Source organism: Rhipicephalus microplus, chromosome 10 (genome assembly GCF_043290135.1).
Source record: "Rhipicephalus microplus isolate Deutch F79 chromosome 10, USDA_Rmic, whole genome shotgun sequence".
Classification (NCBI taxonomy): domain Eukaryota; kingdom Metazoa; phylum Arthropoda; class Arachnida; order Ixodida; family Ixodidae; genus Rhipicephalus; species Rhipicephalus microplus.
This window is the reverse complement of record NC_134709.1, coordinates 30,049,157-30,074,919: the sequence shown is the minus strand read 5'-3', so window position 1 is coordinate 30,074,919 and position 25,763 is coordinate 30,049,157. Positions and strand designations below refer to the sequence as shown.

The window sequence follows — 25,763 nt, the reverse complement described above, 5'->3', positions numbered from 1 at the left end:
CTCCACTACTTCGTTGCGGTTAATTATATGTAAAAGGGGAAATGAAGCGATGACTGGCGCTTCTACCAAGCGCCCGGTTTGGCTCGTGAGCTGCCCCGTTTGCCAGGAGCTAAGGTTGGAAGCAAGGCAGTTCTTGGAATCGCAACATGTCAGGGGCATCTCAGCCAGCATTATCAAGAACCAAAGTGGCCATACAAACCCGCGCACTATAAGCAATGGCGAGCACGTTCTTCTGAGTGGCAGACATGGCGGGCCCTCCCTTGCCTCCCCTAGTTACACTTCTCGTACACTCTTGCCCTAGTGCGCACCCATGGTTGGAGAGAACGCAGCTCAATCTGCATAGTTTTACTTAATTGAGGGTAGCATGTTCATACATCGCTCCGTTTGCTACAGAGTACATAGAACATGGCTGGTCAATAGGTTCCCAGGCCGAGCTGTTGTATGACATGGGATAGCGGCTTGAGAACTTTTGACCATTCCTGAACGTGGCACCAATCATACAGCATTTATACCCATTTGGATGGTCGTTTCGCTTAATAGCAGTCAGCGCCGTAGTCAGAAATATTTTCCTAAGTGGTTGTGGTGTTGGAACATGATATTCGTGGAAAATTAACCCCCCCCCCCCCCCCTGCTTGGCTACATGACTGATTGCAGTTCATAACTTCATTACATTTTCTTGGAGATTCCCGGCTGTTTGTTCTTTCTATATCGCAGTGTGGCTGCACGCCGACACGGAGGCAGGTTCCGTCCGTGAGCGACCATTCAAGACTCGGACGGAATTGGTGAAAATTCGGTTGCCGTCGGCCCGGTACGGCATAAGCGATTTGGGCGAGAACCCGTGCCTGAGCATAGGCCGCTGCACCTGGATCGTGCCCTGGGTGCGTGCTTTGAGAATCCAACATCGGTCAGCATCGGACAAGAAGAGCTAGACTTCTGCAGACGGTGACCTACTATGGCTGTCCACGGGACCTCCTTACGTGTACATGCGGTAGCGGCCGCACAAGTTAAGGCAGCCTCATTGAGGGTATACAGTTTCATCACTGAGTATCTCTCTCTCTCTCTCTCAGGTTGGTCTAGTTCGATCAACATGCTTTACAATGGACGGATGACGAAAAAAGAAAATCAAGAAAGAGAAGACGTGCTTCTCACGATAGAATGCCTATGGTTCTAGGTTTTTTTGAGGATGGGAAGAGTTCTCGCAACGCAACATCCGAGAGTTTCGGCCGCCATTATCGTCTAAAATCTGCATTATACCTGCGTAACAAAACGTAATGCCCCCGAGATAATATCAAGCCTGCTCCCCCCAACACACACACACACACACACACACACACACACACACACACACACACGCACACACACACACACACACAAAACAGCTCGTGCGCACGCCTACGAGTGTGTGGACAGCGCTGGATGCTTCACTGCAGTAAATTTTACTGGACAACATGGCCTTTAGTCAAATTTGAAAGGATACGCTAAATCGGTTTACACACGACGGCATGCTTCATATTTTTTTTTTATTTTCGAGCCGAACTAGCACCTGTTATGTTGGAACGTAATGTGCAATTCGTTTTTTTTTTACCACGAAAGCATATCATGCAGTCCCGCCGCCAAAATGTAATACACCACGACGAGAACCTGTGAGGCGCCCAAGGTACACTGCATGATGCAGTGTACATTAAGCGAGGTCCTAGCGAGGTTGGCTAGCCACCATAGCGAAGTGGCCACCTACATTTGACTGCTTTGCGCTTTATAACTAGTTCTGCTGGCTCGCGAGCGGCAAAGTTTGATGTTGCTGCAGTGTAGTAATGTGAAACTGTAATGTATTTGCGTCAATGCGCAGTGCCGATGTTCATTGGTTCAGGTTTGGATCTCCATAAACCGGCTGGTAGAAGATGTGTAGATGGCCCCTCCCTCTTCCTGCTCATTTTAGTAGCTCGGCTTGGCACCGCGTTCAATCGTACGCGCCTCCGCGGGAGGGAGTTGAGAAAGAGTGGTATTTTTTTTTTTCTGGAGCGGGGTGGGTGGAAGCAGCTCCTTCATCTGATGTGAGGGCCGGGCAGGCAGATGTTGTCGAGTGTCATTTTGTGCTCTGTATCCATGGCAAAAAATACTGGGTGGGGGAAGAGCACGGGCTAGGTGTGCCACCCCCTGGTTACGCTACTGACGTCACGAACCCATTTCCCATGGGGAGCCTGCTGGAACTTTACCTGCACTGCACGCGTGCTTCTACGTAGCGACGCGATGATTGGGCTCATGCTTTTTAAAAATCTTTTTTTCTTTGGCACTTTGAATTGCACGAAGCTCGCGTGCACTTTTCGCTTCTACCATGCACTACAAACGCGTCCCACTGGAGGCTATGCTCACGAGGTTGGATGAGCACAACCAGTTCCTCCATACGAGTACGAAAAGTAACAAATGGCACCACTCGGTCAAACAAATCTTTCTTAGGAATTCACCACACTTACTGGAATGACGAGCACGTCAAATTACAGGTAGACAAGTTTTCTAAAAATCAAGTTCAAGGCACGCTGTCGTCCTTCATGAAAGGGAACACGCGAGCGCGTGGCTTGCGCTCTGAGGTGGCTGCTTACAGCGTCATCAATCGACAGCTTAAGATAGCCTTCAGTGGTATCACCCTTGCGATATCCGAGCAGTGGCGCAATCTAGCGACACTTGTACGACGACTAAAGGAGCAGCAAGCGCGCACTCCCTTGCGTGCCGCTCCTCCAGTCCGGCCGTGGACGGCCATAACTAGTTATTTTGATAGCCAATAGATGGCTCCCAAAGCGGACACGCTTTCTTCACTGCAGTGTCTAGTTGACGGAGCAGTTGGCGGCTGCCGCAGAGCACAAGCAACACGCTCGCTTGTTGCCTTTCGTAAAGGATGGCAGTGTACATCTTCGTTGTGCAGCCCAGTGTTTTGAGCCATCTGCACTTTCCCTACATTTCTGGCCCTACCAGGTCCAGCTGGGCTCACTTAAATTGAAGGGTATTTGATGGAAAGGAAAAGCTATAAAATTTTTAATGGAGCACTTACACTAACAGACAACCAAGTGACTCAAGAGGAAACCATGGGCGTTTTTTTCATTGTGTGTGTACCAGTAATGAAGAAAAAATTGTACAAGTTTTCCCCGTCTCTTTAATTCGTTAAAGGGACACTAAAGGCAATAGACAATTTAGAGCTCAATGTATGACAACATCTTAAATGGCAATATTATAAACAGCAGTACCTTACTTGCCAAGAAATTAAGCCAAATGTATCACACGATGTGCAGCACGAGTGGGACATTTAAAAAATAATCTCGATGACATGAGATTGTACGACACAATCACTAGTAATCAAACTAGCTGCAATAAATAATGAACTTTTCATCCATCAAGAGACGCAACAAAATGCTGCTGGTCCGTTTTTGACACATAAGAAAAAAAGAACCGTTTGGTGTTGCTATGGGGAATGGCACGAATGGTTCAGAAAATGCAGCTTTCGACCGTGTAAGCATAGGTTGGGCCATTTAGTAGGGCCCAGTTGAACCAAGCAAGTATAACCGTGGCCTCCGAGATTGCAGAAAATTGTTTAATGGCCGTTGTTGCTACTGCTGTCGGCGGCCACGTAGTAACAGCGGGCCCCGTCGGGCACGGTAACAGCGACCTGTGGAATACCACTTTCAGGCACGGGTGACTTGAAGTGCGCTAATGAGATGCGGACCATTGACACGCGATTTTACTTCAAAATAAGCACTTCCTTACACAAAACTAGCACTACGCGGTTTCTGGACTGCTACTTCAACAATAAACATCAACCTAATATTTGTCTTTAGTGTCCCTTTAATTCATCAAAAGCCCCACCTGCATGTATCATTGCACGTAACTGTAGAGAAGGTGAAAATGAAAGAAGGAAATGACATGTCGAGAGTCCTTGCACATGTTTATTGAATACACTACAACAGACACGAGCCACTCTTGTGGCACAGGGAGGAACACGCAATTATTCGGAGCAGCTCGTGCCTCTGTGGGCTTTGTGCAACACAGCGAATTTTATCCCAAATGAGAGAGAGTGTTAGATTTTTTCTTCAAGGTTGCAGGCCTTGAAGTTTCTGGATGTATGCAGTTTCAGTTGCGCTACATTCACCTCTCTTTGGTGACCGTTACGACTTCTAGTCAGTACACCCTCTAGTTGTCACTCGTTTCACAAAAGTTTCGCACCAAGATGGCAAAGAAAAAAAAGAAAAGCGCCACGGTTTTACACCAACGATGGTGACTCCGCACATCGCCTTTTGGATATGCAAGATGTTTGTAAAAGTCATAAAGTCAACATTCCCAAACGAACAGAGTACACAAAATAAATAACTTGCCACTTGCAAAACGTATCTATTTGATCATGCAGCATAAGGCTAAACTTGTGATGATACTAGCTGCTAATGTAGGCATAAACAAGTCTGTGGAAAAAGCACGTAAAAACAATCCGTAATTTGTTCTCTGAGAAGCAAAGTGCTGCCATTACTACTGCGGGCTACTGCAACGACAGTGGTATAATTATAAAATTGAAAAAAAAAATAAGCACACATACTGCCGAATGCTTTCCAAAAGCCTTAAAAACACAAGAGTGTAAAAAGAAGTATGCAAAAGGAACTTTTTCAGATTGCTAGCCACCAAATAGTAAGTGCGACGATGTAACCACATGTAGTGAACCTGGCAGTCACCACACACCTCGCACTACTGCACCAAGCGTCATCTAGTGGCACTAAATTCCCGTACGACACACATCTTCGAGGCGTGCAGGTTCATATAGGGCACCACGGTTCTCTCTCAACAACACTTCACCACACACACGTTTGACGAGCACACGGTAAAATGAAGAGCCTATTTCACTTCTTGGCGCAGCACGCTTACGTCACAACCTCATTTAAGTATGTCAGTGTGTAAGGATTGACGAGGCTATGAATCGGCAGCCGCTGTACAGGAGTCGGCGAAAGAGAAGAAACCACTACGTGATGATATGTCCCTAAAAAGAAGCTCTCGGAGGTTGTGACATGCAACCCGTGATTATGTGTCGGTCCGCCAGCGAGCGCCTCCCAAAGAACCGCAGAGGAGCTCGACGTCGTCTGTGTCGATTGGGGTAGTTCGCCCCCCCCAAAGTGCAACAATGGGGCGGCAACCTCGAGAGAAAACTTCCGTTATGGCGGCAGCATTTAAACGCTACAGCTCTAAGTCACGTGCACGGTTTATGTACAAGAGCACAGGCTGGCTCAGTAGAAAGCGGTTTCTCTTTGTGTCTCCTCCCTCGAATGCAAAACGAGCGGGTGCCCAAAATGCAAAGTAAGCGGGGAGCACGCGCGAGTTGGTAAAAGATGCCAAGGTGTTCCCCTATGTACCTTCGGCGTGAAGCCGGACGAAACGCCGCCACTTCTGGGTAAAAATAGCTACCTGGTTGCAACTTACAAAGAGCTTCTCTGTTAATGTAACAGAATTGTGCACGCACACAAATCAGCATCGGACACAAAGGTACAAACACAGCTTCTCTCTTTCTCTTCTGCACACCACAGGCATGCTTAGTGAAAAAGAAAATGTGTACTATACCGCAGTTTCGCACGTATAACCCACTCTATGAGCACATACCAATTACAACTCTAACAGGAAGAGATGAATAGCAATGCCTATATACTTGCGAAAATGACTGGGCACAATTGCTGAATCATGGTAAAAAAAAAAGATTAATAAAAAAATCGACAACCAAATGGACAAAGCATAGCTATGAAAAAATGTGTTTCTTGTATAGTGTGTTGCTGACAATACTGGTGCTATGCTTTAAAGCAAGAAGTGGTGTTGCATTGCATTCACGTCCCACGATGAGGATAAACACTTACACTACACATACCCAAACTTTGTACTTAAGTTTCCTGAATTTATAGGGTGGATAACACGAGCGAAAATGGGGTATGCTCTCCTAAATCGAAAAAAGACAGCTGAAAGCCTCTATGCTTGTACGTTCACACAACTAACGTAGAGAAAGAAAGAGCTGCCATAAATGCGACAAAACAGCTAAAAGAAAGCATTGTACAAAGTCAACAGTGCGCAAAAGAAATAATAAAATATGTGCATTCACACAGGTCTCTATCCCGCGCACGTCATAACAGCACAATCTCATAAAATACTTGCAAAAGGCAACACAAGAGAGAGGAGTTAAAAGTGTATAAATAACAGGAGAAGCAAAACACTCTAAGAAGGCATTAAGCCACGCAGTAATGAAAAACAAATTTTCTCCGAGCACACAGTTGCAGCAAACAGGCTGCCTAAATTGAAATAGTGACCTACGTAAAAAAAAAAAAGAAAAACGAGCGCACAATTAATTACAAGCAAAACCTTCGCAAAACTGCGCTTCGCTGCAGCCAGCATCTGCCTGTGATGTAGCACCATCTGTTGAACATGCAGCAAAAAGAATGTTTTTACGCCTGCTGCGGCAGCGATTGAAGCTCTGCTAGAGCGACATGCCAAAAGAAGATCATCTCTGTAAGAAAGATAAAAGTTTTTCAGCACGCGCTTGCAACGGCATCATGAAATTCGTAACCCTTTGCAGTCGACGCTTGCAACAGATGGTGCCGCACCTACTTTCAGACGCCGCGGCTGCATACTCCTATCAATACCATTTAGAGCTGCTCAATTATCGACACTTTCCTTTACCGATATTCCAACCCGCCCTCGGTGTTATGCGAGAGTAGCCTTACAATCCCGGGTTTGCAACATGCTTGTCGCCATGTGACCACTCCCCGCTCCAGCCACCGAAAAACCGCACCGTGCTCTCCAAAGCGTCAGTTCATTCTCCTCAATCATGCATGAACCTGGGTGCAACTGACTATGTACATGAAATCGTACTTAGAACACACTCCCACGTTCCAAACACAATATAAACATATAGCACTGTGAATGTGTGATGCTGTGATGGCGGTATGGTACAATGAAAGATGAAGGCGATAAAGAAAAAAAAAAAAGCCTATCGAACGCTACATTAGCTCGACGCCCAAACACAATGGCCGCGGTTTTGTGCCGCGCCAGGCCCGTGCGGAAGAATGCGCTTGCGCGCGACGCCGAAACATAAAAGCATCAACACAGATGCCAAAAGAACGCCGCGAAGTGGGGAAGCAGATGCAGGGAACGGATAAACTTGAAACGGGAGTGTGGAATTCTTGCTTTCTGAGCCTTAGCTGAACGGAGTTTCCAACAAAATTCTTGCTGCTATTGCCTTGACGAATATCTGAGCAACAAGGGCAGGAGGGGAAGAGGTGAAAAATTAAGCATTCATTGACTCGCAGAGTTTGCAAAGTAAACGTTACGGTACTTCGAGGTAGGGACGTCAGAAAACGAAGGCGGTTCTTGATCTTCTTCGTTAAGACGCTCGCAGAATATTTAGGTCACGCTCACCCTCCCACCATTTTGCTCCGACAATCTTGAGCGCTATGTATATCTGTAAAGCTATCATAGAGAGGCGGCAAAGAGAGAAGGTCACAAAGAGAGGGCTGTCTTCTCACGGTGCCTCCCCGCCGACTCTCCTTCCCGTGAAATGCAGAAAGTGGTTAACCTGAGTGACTAGGAAGCAAGACGGCGACAACACCTGCCGCCAATTCCTCAACGATTGCCACCTCCTCTGACCGAGTTGGATCAATTTTTCTTATCACTTCTGCCTGTGACACGGTAGTGCACCCAAAGTTGCTGGGGCACATTTTCCTGCGATGCTTTTTTTACTAGTGAACACAGTGGTGTCATGAATATTTCAGGTCGCCTTTTAAGCGATTTTTCTGTGCTGCTATGGGCGCAGGTGCAACTTACAGCCATACGGGGTTTACAATGAAAATGAGATCCGACCGGTGGTCACTCTAACAACAACAACAACAAAAAAAAAGCATAGCTGAAATACTACCGAATTCAGTAACGATGCACGTCTTTTCCCAGATGTGTAACGGCACTGTATGTTCACTCAGATAATAAGATAAAACAGCAATAGATTCCACTTCGGTTCAGGAGAGATCGAAATAGAGCGTGTCATCGTAACTTCACTGACGCACTTTGCACGCGTCCCAACAATAACGCAACTTTCGGATACCGTTTTTTCGAAAATGAGATGCAACTGATACAAAAGCCGCCCATGTCAATGACGCAGGACTGTTGGAACGTAAATGACAGGAAAGCTAAAACTAAAATCTCGCAAGGCGCAGACGTCGAAGAGGCATGTGCGCAAAGTCAGGAGGTTCGCTCCTCCCCGCAGAACTGTGCCAGCACTTCCCCCGCACATCAGGCACACGCACTTTGTTTTGTCCTTACAGTGGCACGTGCCGTGAGCGCACAAGGAACAGAAAGGGGGGGGGGGGGAGGAATGAACATACAGGTATGCGGGCCAAGGAGCTCTGCTTGTTTGCGCTGCCCTTGAGTTTTCAATTTGCATAGTGGTCAAAGCTGCTCATGTATTCTAACGCAGCCCTATAGCAGAACTGGTACTGGTCCTGCAAAAAAAAAAAAGGGGGGGGGGGGGAACGAACGTTTTCGTATTATTTACGACGAGTCAAGAGCTGCACAGCACACGTAAAACATGTAATTAAACAAATGCAATAAAACCACGAAAATTCCAGTCAGCTGCATGATCTTATTCCCTAATCAGTGTCTTATAAATCAGAACAGCTGACTAGTCTACCCGCACGTTTCGTTCAGTTACTGTTCCTTACTACAAGCCTTCCTATTTTCCCAAGCTTCTGTTAACTTTGAACAGCCCATACATGGCTGCCATAGACAACAGAGGTTTCAACTTGTGTTAATATGTGCAAGGAGGTTCACAGAATACTGGGTTATCGAACGATGGCACCACCTTCTTGTGACACCTAGCGCAATCACAGTTATAAACATGTCTGTTTGTTTCTGTCTAGAATCCTTGAGGCAAACAAGTTCAAAAAGGCAACTCAATTGGTATTGGACAACTGTCAAGAGTTTACAACAGCAGAGTAGAATGCACTAGGTTTCTATAATAACAATGTTGCGATTACTTGGTTAATCTTGCCCAGCCAGATAGCACCACTTGTCCAGTCCTTATAGTTTACAGCTATGGTATCCGGTATAAGGCTAATGCAAATAAGTTTGCGGAGAAACTAAAGCTCTCTAATACAATGAAGCAGTACAAGCAGCAAGTATAACTTAACTTAGTATCGCAAGTAATTAAAGAAACGAGCACTGCACGTAGAGAGGCAGCATCGAAAACAAATATTATGAGGTAAACCTACGGTAAAACATGCACCGTTACCATCCAGGAAAAGCTTCAGCCATCAAATACAAATACTATGACATTAAATGTCCAATAACAGCCACAGAAATTGCGTAACAGGCACTGACCTCACTCTGGACCATGCCCGGGCGTTGGGTGCGAAGCGTGCGCACCGTCTGGAATATGTCTAGGACACCCTCGCTCTGTAGGCGCTCCAGCACGATGCTCAGCGTGATGAACACGCCCGTTCGGCCAACACCCGCACTGCAATGATAAAGTCCGAAAACAGCGGGTGCCCAAAGGTGTGAGTGAATGTTTCAGGAGCCCTTCAAGTGAAATATGAACAAAGAGAAATAGTTAAACTAAAAACACGAAACAAACAAAGGCTGCTTACAAAAAAAAGGACACACTTTGAGGTCTCCTTTACTAGCTGGCAAGACGCCATGTTTATGATGAATAGAATAAGTATTCGAGAAGTGGGAGTAAGGGAACGAATTTTATTATAAGATTGGGTTTGTGCTCTGGGCTAGACCGCACAGGTAGGTGCCGGAAAACCTTGTCCCCATATAGCCTCCCCGGCCTGCTGGATAGCCCATTTTTGTTCTTGAAACTACGAACTGAGCAGCACTAGCCGCCATCGCTTCCGGAGGGCCTTAGAAGAACTTGTTGATAAGATGGGACACACCCGCGGTAAATGTTTACAAGAAGCTCTTTTTTGTATATAGCTTGCATCTATAGTCCGGGTATGAGGTCTCCTGTGGAAGGGCACAGGGTTTGGGTAGAAGTTTGTCTGTAGCTGTTGGAAATCACATGATTGTTGCCTGTCTGGAATCGGGTGAGGTGCGGGGCAGACACGCCTTGCCTCTCTGTAGTGTTGGCAGGGGCGGACAACTACGCCACGAAAATTGGCTGTTGCGATCTCATAACAGCCTTTGTTGGAAAAATTTTCGCCCACCTGCAGTGAACCGTGATCGGTCCCTCCTGTCCAAATTGTTCCTTGGTCTTGTGCACCTGGCCGAGGAACTCGAGGTAGCCTTCGGATGTCTTCGGGACGCCCTGCTCGGGCCAGTCGGTGAAGTGAAACTGGCGGATGGTCCGCGATTGTCCATCCTGCATTGAGGGGTGAAAACCGGTAAAAAGCGGACAATGCGCAGAGCTGCCGGCTTTAGAATTTAGAAGATACCACTACCATGGTAGTGGTATTTCTTATGTTTCACTTTGCGCGACGAACAATTTCGACGAAAGAGGTATGTTTAAGAATGACCAAATAATTTGTAATAAAAAAAAAGATAACAAGAGAAAAACATTTAATTTTTCTGACTCTCATCTTACCCTAAAGCAGAGAATTACTCTTACAGAGGCCAACAGTAGGTTTAAAAAGATTTTGTGAGTGGAGCTTGCACCGAACATTTAGGTCATCCTTGAGGACAGCTTCATCTTCTAACAGCACACACACGCAAAAAAAAAAAAAAAAAAAAAACAAACAAACTAATGCCCTACCCTCGTATATGTGCTTTGTTTGAAGAAGAAGCTGCACCAACCGGAGCAAATTGTTATGCTGCTCGAGAACAAGAAAAGTGTGCTGCAAAGAGCATGAAGCGTGGCTTTTACAAAATTGACTAAACAAGATAATTATCATCTATCTTTTTTTTTTCTTCTGCTGAGCAGAATAATGGTGGCTAATAATCAATCACCTTGGCATCCGTGACTTTGAATTCCCTCAGGATGTACAGAGGCATGTTGTACTCTGTTATTGGGTCAACCACGTAATAAAGGTACCGCTGGGAGTGCTCCGAAGGCCAGTATTGGTGGCATTTTTCCTAGGGAAGAAAAGAGAGGAAGTCAGGTACAAGTAGCCGAGCACTTTCTAAAGAAAGCTCAAAGGCCATTAAGAATAAAGAGAAAACAGCCGATGACCAAATACCATTCTACCCTATTGCAAAGAACAGCACTTTCACAGTACCAGTATCATATCTGATGCTTGTTCCCTTCAAAATTTAGGATCAGATCTTCTCTGTTACACAGCTTAAGCTTAAAGGATATTCTACTATGTCTTACCCTGCCCATTTCCTTCAGCTTGGTAAGCATGACAATAATGTTGGAATTGTGCTCCCAGACCATTCGCCAGAAGTCTTCCGTGGTCTCCACCATGGGTCCCTGTGTCGCTATGTACGCATTGCGGTACCGGTAACCCTGAAAGCAATACAAAGAGATGGTTGAGGGCCAAAGAACCAGTGAGCAAAGGGAGATTTTTGCTTCTAATGGTACCTCACTGCAAGCGCACGGTTTACACCTGACCCAAAATATGACAGTTGGTGAAACGGTTGCCTAGATTCACAGCTGAGCAGCTGCAAAATGAGACTAATGAACATCAGCCTGCAGAAGGCAAAATGATGGAGATACAGTAAACTCCCATTGAGACGAACTCTGTAATGGACTCTGTTAAGAGGAACAACACAGAAGTGTTTGTTTGATTTCCCATAGACTCAATGAAAAAAAAATCTGCTTAGTATGAACTGTGTAACAGGCCTCTTCTGTTAAGACGAACTCTTGCAGCGGCCAACGACGATGAAGATTATGCGCAACGAACATTATAGTCTTCATCGGGGCATTCAAGCAAAAAGGCGAAAGCAAAAGAAAAAAAAATCCTATTGCAAAGACTTTTAAAGCAAGTCGTGGGAGAAAGGCCTGGTTTTATGAGAAAAGAAAGCAACGAAAAGCGTTTGTCCTTTCGTATTCTCCTCGCGTTCTTCAGTTCACCAACTGCACACTAGAGAACAGAAGAGCGCAACAAACGACTTGCCTAGAGGGAAAAACCCAAGGAAAACTGCGACGAAAAAAAAGCCCAATGAAAGTAAAAACGGGAACAATGATTGTCTGTACGTCATAATTAAATGAAACGGAAACCCAACATGCGGCACTTGCAATCCCATCAGAAGAGTCGGATGAATTGTCATAGCCGTCACACAATGGTGCATGAGCACATGCTGTGGTCAGTTTGCGGTGTTTAGCACAGGGCCTGTGTGTGTCGTATCTGTTTGCAGCGAAATGCCGCAAATTTTGCTGCACCATTTTCATTATGAAAGCTCGCCACAAAGGAAGATCATTTTGCATGCTAACTACAGCTGCGTCATAAGTCTGCATGTCTTTTTTTGTGTGCCCGAGGCTTGTGATCGTGGGTAGTGTAAACGGAGATCTTCAGCTGCATGCCGTTCAGGAAAAGAAAAGTTACTGAGGTCTGAAAATAAGAAAACACCCGAACTTCGAGGAAAAGCTTGCAGACTTATAAGCAATGTGGCGTATATTGGCTTTGCCAAGGTAGCAGTAGGCAATGGAGGCGCATCTAAAAGTGATAGCAAAGCCAGCAAAACAGCCTTACAGAAGGCGAGCAGCCAGAAGGATAAATTTTCCATTTCTTGAAGGAAAATTGTGCTCCTTTTTTTTTATCTTTTTCTAATTGTCAAAATAGGGTCGTGCCACAACTATATTGCTAAAAAGTGGCAGCAATTTATTCATGAACATAATTATTATGAACTCATGAAACCAAGTACTCGTTAAATTATTTCAAATACTCTACTTGGAAGCATAATTTTTATCAAGCTGAGCCAAATAAATGCTTTTTCTTCGTTTTTTTCCTCCCATTATAGGTATACCTCATTAAGAATTTCGAGCAATATATTTGGGCGTACTTGGCACGTTAGCATTTAGTTTTTGGGGCACTTCTGATAAGACGAACTCCTGATAAGACGAACAAATGATCGTGGTCCTTTAATGTCTACTGTACTGTATATTTATGTTTATAACATGCACCCATAAGTTTGACTCTTCAAACAGAGAAAAAAAAAATGCACATACACATAACGCCTTCATGTAACCAGCGCCTCCACTTTTTAGGCACACTTTCAATTTGTTGGTGCAGTTATTTTCAAGAAAATACGGTATAATCAAGTATGAAGCTTGACGAGCTGTGGAATTTAGATCACTAACTTTTCCTCAAGTTTTAGCAGCAAAAAGCAAGACTGCTAACAGAACAGCAACCCGCCAACACATAGCACAGTCACAAATAACTGATGCTATGCATTTACACATTAAAAGGAATTATAGAATAAGAAACAAGATTTTAAGATATGCAAATGCCGAAGTAACAGAGCAAACAAGATAATGCTCAAAGAGCAGATGATCGTAGAAGGGCTGAGAAACAAGTGGGATATTTTCGAACTTACATCAATAAAACTTGCATTGATGTAATCCGACCCGTCCACACCCCTTATGGGCTGTAGACAGACTCGGGTTGATTCATCTGTAATACAGACAAAAATGACAATAGTGTAAGAACTGCCACAAAAGAAACTTCCTCAATTTTGTTCATAAACAAACAAAGTTCACGGCAGCCAGGCTCAGTTCCCAACAAAAGTAAAAAAACTTATGCTCTACAATTGCCAATGAGAAGACCTAGCTGGTAACAAAGACAGTAAAACCTAAGCTCCACTTCACTAAGGAACAGAAAGAAAAAAAAGAGAAAAAAAAAAAGCTGATGAAATACATTTTGCATGCAATAAAAATAATCAGCCTGTCATGCTTCATGAAAAGATGTAATCAATGGCAAATAATTATTTGGCATTCTCTCAATTAATGAGCCATATTAAAGCATAGAGGAATCATACAATTTTGGGTACCCCTGTTTGGCTGTATTTATCACTGAAGCAGGAAAAATATGAAATCTGACCCACAATGCCTACAATTTGAAGTAGCAATGACCACGCCATTTCTGGGCGTTTGATGGGGGATGGCAAGTCTGGTTAACGCTGAATTTCTAATGTTTAGCCACAAAGTGAAGTAGCGATGCACATTCAGACGTTAGCACATGCCCTAGCAATCACATTAATAAATTAAATTAAATTGAAGCATATGACATGCTAAAACCAAAATTTTGCGATATGGTGAAGTTAGGGACTCTGGATTATTTTTAATCACTTGGGGTTACTTACCACAAAACTAAACCAAAGTATACACAGTAGAACCTTGTTGATAAGTTACCAGAGCGGGAAGGGGACCCAGAAATTAAATGTACAATTGTGGAAAATGTACGAATTGGATCATTCGATCCGAATCTGGTAAATTTAATTTTTGCAATTTCGAGCATCACAGCTGGGAAATCGTATTAAGAGCGAAAACATATCAAGGAAGTTCCACTACAGCCATTTTGAATTTAGGCCGCGTCAAAGTGTGGCCATCGTGGCAAGAAATAGAAGCCACGCACACGTTCTTAGAAGTACGATGCGAAAGACACGGAGTTAATGTGGTAATTATGGTTGTCACCATGCCAACTAATTTTTCATCCCTGTTGCAAGCACACTATAAACAAGCGGGTCATACATTGCTCTTGCAATCAACAAGGGCAGCTTAGCAACGTTAGATTCGCAATAGAAGATTGCAAAAACGACGAGAGCTTACAAGGCAGGATGTTCATCAGCCGGTTCTTGAATTTGTTCACGGGGAGGTTTGCACTGACAAACTTGTTGGCCTGCGTCTTCATGTTGGCCAACTTCTGCACAAGGACAACGAATGAAACATGCCGAGAGAGACGCAAATAAAAAGCGTTAAACGAACTCACAGGAAGGCAACAGAGCACAGCTCTGCACACAGCTAACACATGTCAGCCTCTTGCATTTCATACTAAAGAGTTTTGCAGGTCTGGTATAACAGCATCAATACTAGGCTACCAGATGCTGGTAGCAGCACCTTCTAACTCAAACCTCATTATAACAAAGTTGAATCTAACACAAAAATGAGTTTGTTAGTATATCCGAAATTTCATTCTAGAGGTATATTTCTAGCACTGTATTTATTGCAGGAGTACTTTTCATCCACTTCGTTATAACCGGGTTAGTTATTTCAAGGTTTGAGTGTATTACTTAGTCTAAATAGAACTGTGGACCTGTTTCTCCTTTTGTGAATTTGACAGTATGCTCTTGCTGAAAACTTAAACCGCCAGCAAGGCGCAATACTAGCTCTGCGTTTGTCGGACCGAACTATCCAAAAATATTCTAAAAATATTAGAAAAAAATATTTGATTCGATTCGCACTCAGACTTCAATATTCGAATTAACTTCACACCCAAAATTTTGTTATTCCCGCAGCTCCAGTAGCCTGTCTTAAAGAAGCCTGTCTTAAGTAGCCTGTCTTAGTCCGCAGCCTGTCTTAAAGAAGCGTGAGGTCGTGCCACAGGCTTAGTCAGGCCGTCTGTACCAGTTCCCTGGCCAAGATTGAGCGTCACTCTCTATGCTTTTGGCTTTTCGATTATGGTCGAACCCCTTCAAAAGAGGCACTGATGTTAGAAACAAATGGGTAGAAGAGTCACCAGTGTGCCAACACTGAAATAGGGGTTGATAAGTAAATGCATACGTGGTACCCTGCTTACAAGGGACACCTCATATAAAAGACAAGAACCGCTCCCTGGCGCACATCTCTTATAAAAGGGATGAACTGTATATGGCTCCCGCATTATAGGATGGGTTTGCGCGGCTTCCTGGAAGTTGTATAACCGGGGTTCCACTGTGTTCTACCCAGTGACACATAAAAAACCTGGCAAGCAGCAGGCCGCATTGCGCACCTTGAACTCAAGCTCCATGCCCGTGCAGGCCTCACCGGGCACCAGCTGGAGCAGAGACTGAAGGTGGGCGGCCAGGGCACGGGCGGGCACCTCCGTGTTGCCCGCCAGCACGGCCTCCAGCAGTGCATCGTGGATGAACAGGTACTGGTCCTCCGTCTGGACCATGTAGTTGCGCTGCGCCCGCAGGCACGTTACGTGGCCATAGATGTCCACCGTGCCTTCGTGCCGCATGCGCTCGAGCATCGAGTCGATCACCACGAAGCAGCCGGTCCGGCCCACACCGGCACTGTCACAAGCGCATGGAGGCGGCAACTTAATTCACGACCTATTTGCGTGGTCCTCACTTTCGTCACTGGTGGGCAATAGGCTGATTGCTGTTAATGCCCTGAGATACCATCTTGGCTTAAAGGGGTCCTGCAACACTTCCTCAAGTAATCATCAATGAGCTGACTGATGGAGCTTATTGCCTTGCGAATCGACTGCCATGAAAATTTCTAGAATCTGAGCAACCACCTCTAATGATATTTTTAACACTTCAAGAAAACGTGCGGCAGGTTCAGAATGCCATCATGATCATCAATGTTAAATGCAGCAATGCTACAAGCTCCGAGCGCACCGCTGATAAAAAAACCCAACAACAACAATCGTTTGTCTTTTCTGGGCCTTTCAGTATATCCCCAGCATTGACTATGATGCTACAACTCGTATCTGGTCATGTCAGCAATAAAAAGAACCTGTTTGTGTGCTTGCAGTCACGCGCACTTGCGGCTCCTCCTTAGAGGAGGAGGAGCACTCGGCCACGAGGCATGAGCCGGCGAACGGGGCATAATGATAAAAAAGGATTGAGGTGAGTGAGGGCCAATCTTGATCATAAATAATACTATTACAGCACCAGTCTGAAAAAATCTCGTGGGTACATGTTTGTTGGAGACTCGTGCACAACTGCAACACAAATAAACTTCAGTCTCTGAGTGGTTAAGAGGTTAGAAGGTAGTTTGGATAGATACAGCATTTAATCGCATAATCCTCGCACTTTTTTTTGCGGAAAACCGATGCAAAGCTGGGGGATGCGAGAATTGCGCGGGGAAAGTTTTCCACAAAAACGTAACTAAAAGAAAAAGAAAACGAAGTGGCCGCAGGTTGGGATTCTCACGCCAGAACAATAAAAGCACAGGTTCAACACAAGGCAAGATTTATTTGAGGCACAAAAGGTGCAATAAAATAGTCGAGAGAGGGAGAGAGAAACTTTTTATTTCAATCATAGAAAAATGTCGGGTGGGGCTCTCAGTCCAGAGCTCCAACAGCCGCTGCTGCATCCCGCGCCCGCCGAACCAGCGCACGCTGGCCACTCGGGTTTTCATCACGCCGCACGGCCTCCCATTCCAGTCTTGTAGCGTAGGAATAGGAAAGGAGTTGGCAGAGCGCCTAGCAGGCGGACGCTGACATTCCAGCGTTACGTGAAATAACGTCGGTACCGCTCCACAGCCAGGGCATTTGTCAGGGTAAGAAGTGGGATGGAGGATGTGGAGGAAATAGAGGTTTGGAAATGTGTTTGCCTGCAGTTGACGCACCGCAGTTGCATCTTCTCGTGTGAGTGTGTGGTGTGGTGGAGGGTACCGAATGCGTTCTCGTCTATAGTAATCGATAGTGTCTCGATATTCTAGAAGTTCCGTGTTTGTGTCCTCCTCATCCGGGTTGGACAGCTCTTCCTCTGGATCCCGGTTAGTGAGTATTAGAATACCGTATGCAAAGCTTGTGGGCGTTACGGGCGTAGCGGTAGCGTTCGTCGCTCAACAGGAGTCCACAAAAGGTAAGCGAAGGATGCCAGTATTGGGCTGATGGCCATTTAACAGAATCATCCGCAGTTGCCTTCTGAAGAAATAAAGTTCACCATATATCCCAGTCTTAGGCACACCGGAGGCCCAACATGTCTTGGTGGCTTTGAGCTGCCGTCACCAGTAGCGAACATAAAACTCGTCCACTCTGAAGGCCTACTGGCGACCTTGTTGCCGCTGGTTAGTGCATGATCAATCACTTTCAACTTGAAAGCAGCCGTGTAGCTCCCGTATCGCCCCATAATGTAACAAGATTACAGACACAACATACAAATCACGCCGCAACGCGCACTTGCCACTTTGGCTTGGATTGGAATGAATTTCGGTGTAATAATAGTATGATCTATGCTTAGGAGATGGCGCCAGATAGTGCACGCTATCATCATCATCAGTGGCAGGAACGAGCAGACGACATTATTGCGGCAATTTTCAGGGGTGCGATAATTACTCGAGGAAAATAAGAAATCGTACTTTTGTCGGGCGATGTCGGGTGCGACATCGCCCAACATCGCCCGACATCGGGGTGCGAGAATTATGCGAGTGCGAGGATTACTTGAGTAAATACGGTAATCTATTCACTCAGAACTCAATCATCATTAATTTTACCAACATGGTAGAGGAGCTTAAGCAGGAGAGTTGCATATGGTTCATTGCCTTACCTGCAATGAACTATTAGGGGGCCGGCCTCTGGCGGGTTCATCGCTCTCACGCGCTTGAGGAACATGAGGAAAGGAGTTGGGTGGTCAGGAACACCGTGGTCGGGCCATGCTGTAAACTGGAACTGCCGCACTTCGCGACGCTCCAGGTAACCAGACTGGTGCGATACGGAAAAAACAACCAGTGAATGAAAGTACCCACCGAGTAAAGTAGGTAACATAGTGAAATAAGACAGTCTATGGAGTGCTACCGTAACAGCAGATCATTAAAATCTCTAGAGTGGACGGCGTCAACCATACTTAAATGGCGTAAACCGCTGAACAAGCCAGTCATCACGTCTACAGCTGTTGATAACAATGATGCCCAAGTTGCAAAACATCATCAAGCACTTACCACAAGCCTAATTAGATGCCGTGCTATTCACATGTAAACAGTACAGAGCGCTACTACTTTCAATCCACTTAGTGTGCACTGCTGTCAACAGCCAACAATGGCTCAGCACAATCGTTTCACTCGCAACATTGCAAGACTGTTGCGTCCGCTTTTAGGCAACGAACAATCTCAAAGGGAGACGAAAACGAACCATTTAAAGGTGAACCTAACAGAAATTTTAGAACAAGAACTAAGTATAGGAGTTTTGCAAGTCAAAACCAAAATAGTTTTGAAATACATTGCATGGAGGACTTTGTATTGCCTTTGACCACCTTAAGTTTCTTTAATGTGCACCAAATTCTATGTGTACTTACAAGTTGACAATTTTTGGAATTCTTCATAAATGCAGCCATCACAGACTAGACTTAAAGTCATGCAGCTGTTTGTGTTTGTTGGCCCATAAAGAGCGCATGAAGGGTTGTTATGGCCAGCAATTATGCAGAATGAAAAAAAAAGGAGTGCAAAAGAAATGTAGATGAAGCGACTCACTCTCTTTAGGCTGAATGTCCGAATACAGTATGTCGCGAGCTCCTGAACATCCTCCAGGGTCACTTCCATGAGGCCATAGCTTTCAGAGCCTCTTGATGGCCAGTACTGGTCACACTGCAATTCAAAACATTTTGCACACGAATCGAAATGAAAAACAGAGGAAGCATGACTTTGCACATACTTCAACATCTAGCAACGGGCCCGCACACTAGCACGTCTTGTAAATTAAAAAAAAATGCAACGGATTTTGAACAATTGGCTTTGCTTCGATACTTTGTTACAGCCTAAGAAAAAATTTCATCTCTGTCCACAGCCATTGTTGTTCCTACTAAAGAGAATTGGCGCAAATGCTCCATCTGATCGCGCTTACCCATTTTTGTGATGTCAAGCGCTTCCCAAGTGTTTCAGACTTTCCCGTAGAGACGTGTTGTGTGTCTGCACTTACGTCGGAAAGTTGAACATCCTGCTAAATTTGGTCAGTGATTTTGACATCGCTGCTCAGCTAAACTAAATGTTTCAGGTCGTTACGCCGGACTTTCAGCTTTTACGTGTAGTGGTTATATCAGGTGAGAAAAAGTATTTATGGTTCAAGCGGAAACCAGTTAGCATGACTAGACACTTTAGCTGGGTGTCGTTCATACTCAGCCTTGCGCAGATGTAGTGTTCCAGGCAGTGCAAGGGAACTGCATAGCCTTCGCTCCTTTGACGAGCGTGTGTGGCTGAGGCGTGGTCAGCTTGGCTGAGAAACGACAGAGAAGTCAAGTGGACGCTCCTTCATGCTCCGCTTGATCGACCTCGCCAGCAGAGCGAGAGATGCATTCTAGGTTCCGCTGCTTGCACAACTGTTCTGCGCACGCGCACTACAGTTCCTTCTACGCATTTGTGTGTAAATCGCTTCACCAGCAAAACAGTTCCTTCTACGCAGCTGTGGGTAGATCACTAGCATAGGCAGGTCTGGTCGGAGTGAACTGAGAAATTCTCAGTTAAAAGTGCCCAATAGTCTTTTTAACAAGTGAAGGACAGGTGCGCCACACTTTTGTAGGCAGAGATGCCTTTTTCTTTTCTATTAGGTTGTAATCAAGTATAGACTCTTGTTCATTCTTCATGTTCAAGGAGTGTCTGCTCACCTTGACCCTCGTCCGTTCCTCCAGCTTTGTCATCATGACTATGGTGACGCTGTGCTGTTCCCAGACCATGCGCCAGAAGTCACCACACGTCTCGGGAAGTGGTCCCTGTGTGGCAATGTAGGCGTTGCGGCGGCGGTAGCCGTCGCAGTAGTTTGCGTTGATATAGTCTGAGCCCGGGATGCCCTCGATGGGCTGCAGCACCACGCGGCTATGGTCGTAGGCGACCACATTGGCGTACCGGTTCTTGGGCTTGTTCGACTCTAGGTTCGAATGCTCCCAGGTGAACTGCTGGCCCGGATCGATCGACTGCGCATACACGTATGAGACATAAGCAAGGATGACGAATTATAAGGGTGTTAGTGAACTTCATTTGTGTTGCGCATGTTTTGCACAAGTCCCCACTTCAGAGCGAAATATTCTTTACATTTTGTGCCATTTTTGTGCCTTTCATTTTACTTTTGTCTCTAGAGCCCCTTAAAGGGGCCCTGCAACATTCTTTCAGCAGGGTTACAAAATGCTACCAATCAGTTCTTGATGCTGAGAAAATGCAATCTAAAGACCCCAGCTTAGCACGTGGCCTGGGTTTTACCATTATTTTTTCAAACTCAGCTAGAAATCCCTCCCTCTTCTCTCTAAAAATGATGCTGTATACACGAACGGTGGCGCCATATGCCCAAGTTCACAACCACTGGCTGAATAAAGCACCATGGGCTGCATAGTTACTACGCCCGCCGTTGGAAGTCCCCACGTGCTCGCGAGAGCTCGCAAACTAACTGAATGTTAGCCGCACGGTCAGAGAAAAGAAGTGCTCAAGGTCATGACTTATGCATGACATAACTTCTTTCCTTGTGCCATCCCGCCATGCTTGGCTTGCAGAGTGTTTGTCGGGATGAGAGAAGAGAAGGAAGAAATAATCAAGTGTGATAAATCTCTTTAACTTCACTCGTACTCGACATATTCTGAAAACTTTAGCAACGGTCACTTTGTGAGGCGATAGACTCGATTGGTGAAGCCATTCGATAGTTACTTGGAAAAATGTTGCACGGTCCCTTTCATATATTTTGCTTGAGATACCTAAGGTGGTTCTAGAACAAACACTCTCCTGCCACTGTAGCGAATTCAGAAGTGTCGTACCAGGTGGCAATAAAGAGCGTGGTATTGCAGCCCCCGCGTAATTACCCCCTCAGAAAAGGTGAGCACTCTCGCACCTCATATTCCTGGGAGAAGCGCAAGTTGTCGCTGGCCTTCAACGTCTCGATGTGCGAGGCCAGTTGGCTCACAGGAATGGGCGGGTGGCCAACCATTGCAGGAGTCTGGTAGTTGAGGCGCCGGAGTTCCACGGGGTCCGTCCCCGCTCCCCCGACACCGCCCGGGTGGGAGGATGCCAGGTCCCCCGAGTTCATCAGCAGCTTCATGGTCGTCTCCCCCGCAGGTGCCTTTGCCTGCTGCCGTCTCCTGCAGAGAAGCCACTTGAGTGATTGATGATTGGTTTGTGGAGCTTAACATTTCAAATAAACACTGATGCCCTAAACATACCTCAATGGCGGTCTCTGGATCCTGATCAGGCCGTTTTTTTTTTTTCTGTGCAACTTAATCTAAGTACGAAAGGCTGTGTACACCTGATGTGGGTCGTATCCAGGCTTACTACAGTAGGTTGCATGCTGAGGTTTAGTAGCAATGTGACAGACTTTGTTGTAGAACTTTCCCGACTGCACTAGAGGTGCCTGCAAATATTCATATTGCGCCTGAAAAGGCTCGTCAAGCACGAGCGAAAATTTTCGTTAGCTGCTTAAAGTTGAAAAAGAATTATACCGTAAGAATAGTTCCAGACTAGGTTCAGGTCTGAGTTTGACAATTCAATTCACAATTGTAATGTGTCTTTACCACGCTGACATGAGGCAAGCTCCGATGCCAATCGAGGGGGTGCGTCAAAGGGTGGTGGCAGTGAGTGCTACTTTTTCAATGAAGGTTTTCCATTCTGCACTGGACAATCACACCCACTAATTTGTGACACCATCACATAAATCTCTCTAGCGCTCTAGATGCAAGAGATGTCTCCAACATGTTCACCTCGGTGCTGACCTTTTCATGAGGATGAAAAAGAGCGTGAGGAAGAGGGCCATGAAGACAATGAGCAGCACGGGACCGATGATCCAGCCCACATCGGTACGAGCACGCTCAATGTGCGACACATTGGGCACGTCGTCGGCCGAGGGAAGCCGGACTTGTGGCAGCATCTCTAGGCTCAGCTCGTCTGAGAACGGGCTTGTTGTGAACAGGTTCTGAAAGAAGCCAGAATGGATCATTACACAGTCACGTTAAGCAAGTTTCCTTTGCATTTCACTGCCAGTGTCTTAAGGCACTGAAGTGAAACAATAAAGTAGTTTAGACTGATAAATTACACTATGGTTTCTAGCGTCACTAATTTTACTGTAAGAGCTTGAGTAATAGATAAGAATATTATGTCAGAGGTTTCGCTTTTAAATTTTCTGCTTAAATCTATGATGGCAAAGTACAGACTTCAAAGATTTTTTTTGCATTTTAGCTACAAGGCTCAATGAGATTTGCAGAAACTTGGTACGTTGGTTCTCTGGCTCCCTTGGAAGGCAAAGTACTTCATTTTACCGAATAAGAACAATAAAGGCCCTAGTAGCAGCCATCGAAACCTGACATCCCGGCGACTGGCACGGGAACTTAAGCACCCGCATTCTATTTTCGCGTGCTTTCTCACTTACCAAGCTTCTTCTGGCATATAAAGCTGGTAGCTTTTCATAATGTGACAAAGTGTACCACTAATTAATGCAAAAAAGATTGCTGTTCTTTTTAGTACCCCTTTAAATCTGGCGTGCATGATGCGTTCAAAAAATAACTACAGCGTACATGACACAATCACACACACAGTTCCCCACACACAGGGGCAACACGTACAATGTTCACTTCCAACTATTTATTCATCGCACGAATGCTTGACTATATACATCATGAGGCCCATGCACGTATTAGTACCAGCGAACCTAACTGCACATATTACCAAGAACATCCTTTTTTTTTCTTCCTTTTCTCCTCACAGCTAAGAAGCGATAAATTGAATTTTGCCGGGGAACAAAAATTGCAAAGGTGTGCTTATCAAATAATTATTAAGCGTAATCACGCTTAGCTACTTATCCAGATAAACTAAATGTACAAGTACACCTACAACCCAGTTGACAACCAGTTGCTGCGCTGACTGCCAGTTGCTACATGGCAGTGACAGACAGCGACAATAAATCCGCTGATCCTGTCACTGACCATTGGATTGGTCAGCGGATACTGAGTAAATAAATTCCCTTGTCATTGGATTAATTAAAAGCACCAAATATCTGTGTTTATTTTGATACCTAAATTACTGACAACGAGCATGTCTTGGCTATTTACACTCAACAAACGTTTGCTTACTGGCTGCAGATTCTGGTCAAGTCATTCTTTCTTGTAAAATGCAAAGTTGTTCTAAAGTATGAATTAAACTAACAATTAAGCTTTGAATTAATCATCTTAAAATGCATCGAAATTTTGAATATTTGTTGGAATCAACTAAAGTTGGGTTTAACGTTTCAAAGCTACAGAGCGAGTTTCAAAGGATCCTCTGGGAGGTTTCAAATGTACCGGACTACTTAGCGTTAATGAACACATATGCCAGAACAAACACTGCCCCCCAATAGAAACATAACCACTTTTGCTGAGAAACGTCTTGTTCAGTTACGGCTCATACAGACAGATGTAGTCAATTAGCTGCATTTCACCAATGGCTTCATTGTGTGGTTGTCCGACAATCTTACCTTTTGCAAGGTGTCCACAACAGCCCGTACGAAAATTCGATAACGGCGGTACGGCTGAAGCTTGCGGTTCCGAAACCCGCCGTTCACTTTCATATCACCCAGAACAAATCGTTCAGGCATGTTCTGGCGAACAAATGCTGCGGCTATGTAGGGACCGTCTTCATCCAGAGGTGTAGACATCAACTGCAAGAAGAGCCCATAAGAAATGTTAAATGAAAGTAAAATAAAGTTATTGGTCTCACTGTCCAAAAGCAATGCTGCACAAAGGTGAATAAGTGCAATTATTGTATTAAATCCACAACAGCACACCAGTAATCAAAACTTGATGTGTTCAGATCACAACTGACTACGGCAATAGAAGGATACACCAACTCTGAGGTGAATAATATAGGTATATCTAGGAAGAAATTATGTTTAAGTGGTCATCATAATGCAATGTTTTGTTAACAGCTTCATATGCTCAATTACTTGTGAATTTTATTATGCGTTGTTACACTTCCGAACACTGATGCATAACACAAGTCCACAAAATCATTTGAGTCACATACTCGGCTTTTCAAGCTGTAAGCAATGCTACAAAAGTTAAGACCTCACAAAACAAACCATTCATTCTCTCCATGAAACAGTAAGCCAAACTAAGCAATGTGGGCACTGCTATTGCTTAGATTACATCTTAATCCATAACGAAGTTTACAATCAATCATGAAAAATTAAGTGCAACCGTTAGAGATATGACACACCTTTAAAGCAACAGTGCAAATGCTCAAGTTCACACTACTACATACGCAGGCAGCTGTTGTGTAGCATTAAACTTAGGACCGCGAGCTAGAAAGTTAATTTCTTCTATACTCTTTATAAAGTTCGAAAACGCCATAGGGTCAGAGACACCTGGAAGCCTGCACGCACCTCTTCTATCTTGTAATCGTCCGGCTCCTTGGTGGCAAACTCTGAAGGGACGACGACAAGGTAGTACTGCTTGATGGGACCGTACTCTTCCGACGCTTTGGGCAGGATGACAGTGATCTCATCACCGTTGCTGATTGGCCAGAGTGCGTCTGGCTTGACCATTGGCTTAGGCGCTGCAGTAAAGATGGCTTAACTGTTTGTTTGTTTTCACAGGATTCATAATGAGTAACGCTTTGAACACATCCTTGCCTGTGAGCTCCTAGAAAATATTAGGAAAACTTTACTGCATCAAGTTTGCTCAGAGAATTGTAGCGAAATGTACAAGAGATACATGTCTGCCTTTTTAGGAGTTCCTTAATGTTGTGAAGAAAGTCTCGATGAAATGGCCCAAAAATGTGTCATTACTGCCTTCTTTCAGGGCTAAGTGACAGAAATTTGCTAGTCACAAATGCCCATTTAGAATGAAGTGAAGAAATTTGTTAAAATTGATACGTCCATACCGTCTAAATGTAGGAGCGTCAGTCAGCACCACCAGTAGACATCACAGCGAGTGTGGAACACCATTTTTGTGCTTGTTAGCGTCCCGCAGCGTGTGATCCCATTACCACCTGGCAGCTGACCAAATGCATCCACGTTTAAGTG

General features: G+C 45.0%; 1 protein-coding gene across 2 annotated transcripts in view; it reads right to left on the bottom strand.

The window, feature by feature from the left end:
• Positions 1-8,386: 8,386 nt before the first annotated feature.
• Lar (tyrosine-protein phosphatase Lar) overlaps positions 8,387-25,763 on the bottom strand; it is a 326,150-nt gene continuing 308,773 nt past the window's right edge. For both annotated transcript variants that reach the window (XM_075875343.1, XM_037432230.2), the window contains 15 exons: positions 25,122-25,294; positions 24,216-24,398; positions 22,483-22,682; positions 21,609-21,855; positions 20,401-20,706; positions 19,274-19,387; positions 18,355-18,509; positions 15,861-16,146; positions 14,702-14,795; positions 13,471-13,547; positions 11,306-11,440; positions 10,942-11,067; positions 10,203-10,357; positions 9,376-9,511; positions 8,387-8,498 (listed from right to left, as the gene is read on the bottom strand). In XM_075875343.1, coding sequence (XP_075731458.1) covers positions 8,430-8,498; positions 9,376-9,511; positions 10,203-10,357; positions 10,942-11,067; positions 11,306-11,440; positions 13,471-13,547; positions 14,702-14,795; positions 15,861-16,146; positions 18,355-18,509; positions 19,274-19,387; positions 20,401-20,706; positions 21,609-21,855; positions 22,483-22,682; positions 24,216-24,398; positions 25,122-25,294 — 2,456 coding nt within the window. In that variant the 3' untranslated portion in view covers positions 8,387-8,429. The remainder of the gene's footprint in view (positions 8,499-9,375; positions 9,512-10,202; positions 10,358-10,941; positions 11,068-11,305; positions 11,441-13,470; positions 13,548-14,701; positions 14,796-15,860; positions 16,147-18,354; positions 18,510-19,273; positions 19,388-20,400; positions 20,707-21,608; positions 21,856-22,482; positions 22,683-24,215; positions 24,399-25,121; positions 25,295-25,763) is intronic.